Source organism: Solanum stenotomum, chromosome 8, assembly GCF_019186545.1.
Source record: "Solanum stenotomum isolate F172 chromosome 8, ASM1918654v1, whole genome shotgun sequence".
In the NCBI taxonomy this organism is placed as follows: Eukaryota; Viridiplantae; Streptophyta; class Magnoliopsida; order Solanales; family Solanaceae; genus Solanum; species Solanum stenotomum.
In genome coordinates, this window is record NC_064289.1 from 45,466,580 (window position 1) to 45,475,575 (window position 8,996).

The following is an 8,996-nucleotide window of genomic DNA, read 5'->3' on the forward strand; positions in this document are numbered from 1 at the left end:
TCCAAAGGGGGGGATAATGCAATATCCCGTAACTTAAAATACATTTGCGACTCATAAACATCAATGCGTAGATTTTATATCAGGGGAGGTATATCATTGAAAATGGTTAAGCATACCATGTAACCCTTATATTTAGTCATTTGAAGGGTTAAACAAAAGTTTTAGGTCCAAGAGATCATTAAAAAAAGATTAAAGTTTAAATGTTCATTGTGGAGGAATACTACAAATTATCTCATTTCTCATCTGACTTTGAACGAGCATATATCCTAATATATAACGAGTTAGAAGGCCTAAAACCTATCCAATTGAAGTTATTTGAGTCTAGTTTCCAGTAAAACAAATTGCTCGTTAAAACAATATCTGAATAAAAAGTTATATTCATTCTACGACAAACGCACGCACTGCCCAATAACTGCGGGACATGTGGCACTTTAGAGAAAGTCGGCCAAACTTGTTGTTTTTATATTAGAAGTTTGGGATATACTTTCTCATATACTCAAGAACGTGTAAGGACTGGTTTCATGTTCTTTCTTCAAGTTTTTCTCATCTTCAATCCACCAAAGCTTAAGGTAAGTTGGTTTCTTCAAGAATCGAATGTCTTCCTCTCCATAGACCTATAGATATACTTAGCTAAATGTTTTCTTGAAAGAAAAAGTATTGTCCTAGGAGAATAAAGAAGGGTACGGGCTGCTTTTCTTTGATATATAGGTATGAATCCTCTTCTATCTTCATAAATAGTATTCCAAGTATACTTTAAGTATAATTTGTGGGTAGGACTCACGGGACGGTGATAGGAAGCCGCGAGTCCATGTTTTACCCATTGTATTTGATATTTTGGTGACGAGGGAGTTTGTAGAAGGTTGTGTTGGCTGTTGTTTTGACCAAATGAGGGGTCAATGGTATTGTATTGGGGAAGTAAGCTGTTTACATTAAAATGGAAGGCAAGGTATAGAGAACGCGACTATTATAGTTCTTGAAACTTTGTCGCTCACCAAGTGTTTGATGAAATTCCTAAGTCGCTAAGAATATGTTGTAGCTGGTTATATGAGCTCCTATTATTTTAATTTATGGAATTAGTTCACTACCAACTTAAACTATGAGCTGATAAATGAATTTGACATCGTTAACAAGGAACCAGTGGGATAGTGATTGGAGGCCATGAGTTTTACTTTTATGTTAAGTGTGGATGATTAAGTGGGCTGGTTCTTTATGGTTAAAGGATGAGGAGTAATACTGAGCATGTAAATAAGTCATAAGCCTACTTGGAAAGTAGAGAAATAGAAGGGTGTGGTGATACACCACTCATCTATGGTAATTGTTGAGTTTGTCGCTCGCGAACCATTATTGTGTTTTTGGCATTGTTGTGACTGTTTATTAGTTTCTTATACTATCCTTTCATGATTTTATGTTATAGATATAGTTCTTAGCAAAGGAGTTTGACGACGTAAGATAGTAAGTCCCGAATTAAGGTATGTAAAGCTAAAACCTCTTTTGCCCTCAAGGCACAACCTAAACTCGCATTTTCTTCCGATAAATGTCACTATAGCTTCTATGATACTTGATAGAAAGTTATCCTATTTTATAAACACTCTGATGTTGAGTCCTAAACCTATAGAGTTATAGTACTCTTCAAGGAAGCAATATGTTTCACACAACTACATTTGTCTACAGTTGGAACTCTTAGAAGTTAGTGGTGTACATGTTGCATAAATTTAAAGAAAGCAACCAGCCACAGACTGTTCATAAGTGCATAGGTCACAAGATATATGATTCTCAAGCAAAAAAATGTAATCACCAATTGTATCACGAGCTATGTGATTAATGAATTAATTATTATAAATAATTGCAAAAAGTTGAGAATATAGACTACTCTGTAGCGTAGGGTGGGTAAATTTAGGGCTACTACGTGCCACTCTACTCTATGCACATAATTCAGATATAGTCAGCTAGAATTTCCTGTCGAGGATTCACCTGACTGATACAAGCCTGCGGGCAGACCATACAAGAGCCCTGGGGGCGTACCTTGATAGAACTCGTTACCAAACTATTAGATTTCACGTGTGGTCGTTACCGTGGGCTACAGATGCCATATAGGGTTCACTAATCGCCGTCAGTAGGCCATCATATGATTCCCTGACAGTTAGCTTTACAAAGAGCAAAGAAGCGATATAATGAAGTAAAGATATCACTTAGGAAAATTATATGGATTATATATATATAAATGACTAAGCCATGAAACATTTGATGAGGACCCTTGAGGTTGGTCACAATTCCAGTTACGGATTATGTCTCCTGCATACACATGCTCTGATTTGCCAATCATGATATTTGATGTCTACTTGTTATTCAATTTGCTTTACATACCAGTACATGTTTTGTATGTACTGACGTCCCTATTATTTTGGCATTTCATTTGTATAACTACAGGCTCAGGTACTCAGGACAACAACTATTTTCAGTAGACTAGAGACTTCTAGTTTTGTAGTTGGTAAGCTCCACCTCTACCTGGAGCTATTAGATATTTAGAGCGTATATTTTGCTACGTATGCACATATATCAAAATGGATATGTCGGGGCCTTGTCCTGACTAGTTATCAGATTCTCAGAGGCATACTCTTTAGAGGCTTCATAGACTTAGTCTTGTTTCCATTGTAAAGTTGCCCAACGGGGCATTTTGTTATCTATGTTTTAGTATGTGTCTTCATATAGGTTCTGTTGCTTTTGAATCTACAGCTTTGGCATGAGATTAGTAAGATATTTAGCTGGTGCTTGTGTATATCCTTGATGTCTGCCCCTTTCTAGTTAGGGGTGTGACAATTCAAGCCTAACTCGATATCACAAAGTACTTAACATGAAGTGACTATTCAAATCTAAATCACAAGATTTAGGTTCTATACCTCTATAGGAAATCTCATCCCAAGAATATTACTCCTTACCACTATATCCNTGTCTGCCCCTTTCTAGTTTGGGGTGTGACAATTCAAGCCTAACTCGATATCAAAGTGACTATTCAAATCTAAATCACAAGATTTAGGTTCTATACCTCTATAGGAAATCTCATCCCAAGAATATTACTCCTTACCACTATATCCAACTAGCCTCGAGTCTCAATCAAGAACCAGCTAATACATCATGCTTTCATTCACCCACTACCAACACCACATTCAAGCCTAGTACTATAACCACTTCATGGATTCCTACTAACCATTCCTTATAAGGATTCCTCATTCTCTCGTCACTTCTACCAACAAATCTTTCATGCCTTATTACCAAGAATTGACTTATTACTTATCATAAAACCATATATCTTTTTTCCTCCACATTTATAACCTTAGATGGAATAACACACCATCACTATCACAACAAGAAAAGATCAATCCTTTTTTCTATCATCACACCACCACTATTAACTAAAAAGGATCATTGAGAGAGCTTTAGGGAGAAAGATCATAAGCACAATTCATTCGATATATCGGATATAAGAATATACATGGCATAACATTATATTGCTAGCCATTGAGGGTAAATCATGTACTTGTAAGAATGAACATACTATGTGACATGAATGCTTATATGAATAGGTTTATATTATGTGGCTGATATCCACAACTTTATGGATTAAGTTCGAGGTTAATGGGCCATAGTCTTTGCTCCTCATTCTGGAAACTGAGCATAGATGTGAAACTCTCTAAAGTGTATGAGCATAGGTCATAGACACAATTCTGATATTAGAAACGTCAATAATATGTTGTACTAACGGAGCTTTGAGGAATATACTAGAGTATGACTGGATTGATGAATCTCTAAAACTCATTCTAAAAACATCACTATCTCATCCTCAACACTTGAATTTGTTTCTCATCTCATCATCTCCCTCTTAGGTCTGAGGATGACTCTTTAAAGCTATGGATCTATTCCATTATGTTTAAGCTAGTCTACGTTCATTTTTTTCTAATATTCGGGAAAGGCTTATCTCATGCCTACTGAACTTTTCATAAGTAGGTACTAAGACTCCTTCTAAGACCTCTTTCTGAGATACTTCTCTTGACCTTTTCTCATTGGCTTATAAGGCAGCTTCATCTAACTCTTTAAGGAAACAAATAATTCTTACATCAGCCTATTCCATATTGACAACTCAAATATACTATACATTCACACATGGAAAATCATTAACGTAATTGGAACCTCGTCTGATTACATATAATCTCGGGTACACCTTTTAATGCTTTTGTTACTCTTATGACTTAGCCACACTTCACTACTCTTATGTAAAAGTTAGAATCCCATATTTGTACCACTCGCATTCATTGTAAATAACATCTTAATTCCTCTCCTACTCTATGTCAAGTCTACCAAATCAAATCTCAAAACTAACATCAACACCCGCACGTTGCTATTCTTTTTTACCACGACTCTCATCTCAAATTCAAGCCTAATGTCTATTACAAAACATGGATATCAATATAATTGCTCACATACAATACTAACTCATTACTAATAGATAAAATTAAGAAACATTGATGAGTCCAAGATTGGGAGTCATTTACGGGTTTGTTTTCATAGTGTTAGTGTCCTCAAATGTCTGATTTATGCTCTAAATTGATGTCAAAGTGTTGATTTGCAGCATTTTAGGCTAAGGAGCAAGGCAAGGACACTACCATACAAAAAAGGACTAACAAGCCAAAGAAGTGGAGAAGAGCGATCCTGGTGATCGCCAAGATCACTATGCGGTTCGCCGCGAGTGGCCCTTTAGCCCGCCCAATTTTATAGTACACCATGTCTGAGACGAGGGAAAGTTGGGTGAATTGTGTTATATAACGGAGAATTGCCGAATGGATTGGCAAAGAGAGGATGTACCGTTGAAAGTACAGAATGAGCAGTGAAGATGCAATCAAATTGGCTATCCAAAGGAACAAAGGGCACATCACGGAAGTGATCGGCGATCCTGATATAGACCACCTAAAGTTACAGTGCAAATCGTATGAAAACATGAAGCAAGAAGGCGATGGACAAGGGCGATTGGCGAATCGCCAACCGATCGGCGAGTCACAAATTTCTTCGCCGATTGGACCCAAAAGATCAAATATTGGATCAATATAAATTGATATTTTGAAGAGATATAAGACATCTAAATAGTGAGAAAATCATACCTAGAACAAAGAATACACCGTTCTTGCTCAATTTTAAAGCTTTCAGGTAGATTTTTGAGTTGGGTCTTGTAATTAAAGCAAAGTTTAATCATTTTGAAGTTCAGAAAATCAATACTCAATCATGGAGTATGTAGTAGGTATTGAATTTTCACTTTTTGTGATGACTAGCTAAAACCCCAATCTTGGGGGTTTGACCACATGATTAATTGCTAGTTTAGCTGATGGGTGTTAGAAATTATTGATTGTTTTGCTAAATCAAAGTGGGTCTAATTTATAGCTGCTATTATTTAGCTGCATTTTATGTTTGTTTTATTGTTCTTGGTGTTTTGTGCTTGCTTGAGAGAGAAGTTCAAAACCAAGGCTATAAATTTGCACTCGTAGTAATTAGGCTATTGTGGATTCAGCTTGAGAGAGTGAATCTTAAGTCTGGTTCTACCTATCTAGCTCGAGAGAGTAGATTGAGCGAGGTTATGGGCTGGTCTTCATGTTTAGTCTAATGAGGTTTGGGAGAACTCAATTAAAACGAGGTGGTTGTTCGAGAAAAAACCATTTCACCTAGGGTCCTCTCTACTCGGGAAGATTTAATAACTTTTAGTAGTTATCTAACACCCATTTAGAATAATTGGTAGTTGATTGGTGATTCCCCCAAGTATCTCTAAATCATTTGATCATCCTTGTTATTCGTTGTTGCGGTGGTTGCTATTTGTTATCAACTCCAAACCTCCATCTGACATTCGTTGTCACCCCTTTAGATTTATTAGTATGTTTTTAATAATTTTCATTCCTATAACTATTTAGACCATATTTGTACTTCAAAACTGAATTCAAACACGTACTGCTCCCTGTGGGTTCGACCCCAACTCTTTGTTAGGTTTTATACTACTTAATGATCGTTTACACCTAGGATTGGATGAGGTGTACTTGAAGCGTTAATCAAAATGGCACCGCTGCCGGGGAGTGGTGTTGTTTAGAATTCTATTATTGAAGTTGAATTGTGATATATTTGTGTTGTAGTTGAATCAACTTATTGTCTTGTTGTAAGCTATGGTGATCAAGTGACAGGATGAGTGCAAATAAAAGCACCATGAATCAACTTTGTCCCCATGATGATGGTGGTGATGTCTTGCAAGCCAATGAAGCTCTATTGGGGGGAGTAGGTGCTATCCGCCTACCTCCGGTTGAGAACCATGCTGCATTCCATGTGATCAGTACAATGCTACAACTCTTGCAAGCTAAAGGCATATTTGAAGGGTTGGATCATGAGAACCCTCATGAGCATGTTCAGAACTTTGTTTAGATGTGCAGTTCGTTCTCACTCAAGGATATTTCGCAAGAATCAATTCGGCTGCGGTTTTTCCCTTTCTCTCTAATGGGGGAAGCAACAATATATCTAGCAGAGTTAGCGAGAGAATCTATTCTATCATGGGAGTAACTTACCGAGTCATTCTACTTGAGGTTCTTTCCACCCTTAAAGATGGTGAAATTACGTGAAAACATCCAAAACTTCAAGTGGATAGAAGGGAAACCAATTCATGAAACTTGGCTGAGATTCTGAAAGTTGCTATTACAATGTCCCACTCATGGGCTGCCGGGTGATGTGATACTTTAGTATTTTTACCAGAGCCTAGATTTAGTGAATAAAGAAGTGGCGGACCAGTTGGCTCGGGGAGGAATAAAGGATCGAATTTCCCCTTTTTGTTTTAGAATGACACAAGAACAACTTGACAAGGAGAAAGAGAGGGATGAGAATTTAGTAAAATATTGTCCCAAATGGAGCTGCTACATAAGCAAGTGTTAGAAAATATGGGCAAACCCAAAGAAATAAGGAGACTGTTTAGAGTTGAGGAGGGTTCTCACTCGTGCTACTCAAAGAAGGGTGGGAATCAAGGTTGGAACTCACACAAAGAAGAAGAGCATAGGTGATGCTATCAAGAATGGGCCGAAATAAATGACTATTGGAGAAGAGAAGATAATCATGAAGAGGACCACACGCAATCAAGTGATAGTTCAAAGTCGAAGGGTAGTTTGAATAGCCTCTGAGTGGATGATTTGTTGTCGCGCATCCTAGACAAGGTTGAAGGCTCATATGATATGCTAAAAGAGATGAAAGCTAACTTCTCCTCATTGAATAATTGAGTGAATTCTCACGCTGATTTAATCAAGCAACTTGAGGGTCAACTAAGTCAACTTTTAGCATAATTGGAATTCAAGGTTTTTGATAGGGGTGAAACTGAATGCACAATAACTTTGAGGGCTGATAATGAAAAAAATTTAGCGGTGGTGACTAGAAGTGGAAAGATAGCGGTTGGTAATGTTAGTGGTAATGATGGGGTGAGAGATCATGAGGAAGAGGAGCTCATTCAAGCACCAGAAAGTGATATGCTCAAAGAGAAGGAGGAAAGTCACAAGCAAAGCCTTGACGGATAGTTGCAAAAAGCTAAAGAAAAAGGGCACCTCAATTCCAAAGATAGTACAACCTCTTCCCAAAATAGTTTCTCCATTTCCCCATGTCTCATGAAGAAAAATGAGGATGAGAAATTTAAGAAGTTTGTATCAATGTTCAAAACACTTTCTATAAATCTACCGTTAGTGGAAGCATTGTTGGAAATGCTAGGTTATGCCAAATTCATGAAGGAGCTAGTCACCAAGAAGAGAAGCATGGACTTTGAGACAATCAAAGTTTCTCATAATTGTAGTGCCATTATGACTAGCGAGATGATTATAAAGGTAGAAGATCTGAGGGCATTCACCATCCCATGCACTATCAGTATGCTCCAATTCGCTAAAGCTCTATGTGATTTGGGGGCAACTATAAATCCAATGCCCTATGCAATCTATAAAAAACTTGGGTTGGGCGAACCAAAATACACAACAATGCGGCTTCTTATGGCGGATCGGTCGATCAAGCACCTCGTTGGAATACTCTATGATATATTGGTGAGGGTTGATCGATTTATCTTTATGGCTGATTTTGTTATTCTTGATTGTGAGATTGATGCTAAAATTCCCATTATTTTGGGAAGACCATTTTTAGCAACCGGGAAAGCGCTAGTAGATGTTGAAAGTGGGGAATTGAAGTTTCCGATAAATGAAGATAAGGTCACCTTTAATGTGTGCAAGTCAATAAAACACCCGAGTGATATTTATGTGGTTTCGACGATTGATGTAATTGATGAAACGGTGGCTAGTGTGAGCCATTTGATGTGTATGAGTGAACTTCTTGAGGTTGCTCTTGCAAATTATGATGAAACTAAAGTGCAAGGTTATGATAAAGTGGCAGTCCCTCTTTCGAGATTAGGTGAACAGTAAAGGAACCCATTGAAGATAGATATTGATCTAAAAAATAGAGAAAATCCTCCGGCCAAACCATCCACGGAGGATCCACCAAAGCTTGAGTTGAAAGTGCTTCCCGCTTATCTTAGATATGCATTCTTGGGGGCAAATAACACCTTGCCCATAATCATTGCAGCTGACTTGCTTGAATGACAAGTAAAGTTGCTTCTTGAGGTGTTGAGAAGGTACATCAAGGCAATAGGGTGGACTATCGCTGACATTGTGGGCATACCACCTAACATTTTCACTCACAGGATTCAACTTGATAATGAGTGCAAGCTGAGTGTTGTACATCAAAGGAAATTGAACCCACCGATTTAAGAGGAGGTAAATAAGGAGATAATAAAGTGGTTGGATGCAGGTGTGATTTACCCTATTGTGGATAGCAAATGGGTGAGTCTGGTGCAATGTGTACCAAAAAAGGGCGGCATCATAGTAGTCCCAAATGAAAAAGGGGAACTTGTTTCTATGAGACCAGGAACCGGAAGGAGAGTGTTCATGGACTATCGAAAG

The 8,996-nt window shown here is 37.7% G+C and overlaps 1 protein-coding gene across 1 annotated transcript; it reads left to right on the plus strand.

The window, feature by feature from the left end:
- The first annotated feature begins 7,664 nt into the window (after positions 1-7,664).
- LOC125873832 (uncharacterized) lies at positions 7,665-8,459 on the plus strand. The gene has a single exon (XM_049554680.1). The coding sequence runs from the start codon at positions 7,665-7,667 to the stop codon at positions 8,457-8,459; it is 795 nt and encodes a 264-aa protein (XP_049410637.1).
- Positions 8,460-8,996: the final 537 nt, after the last annotated feature.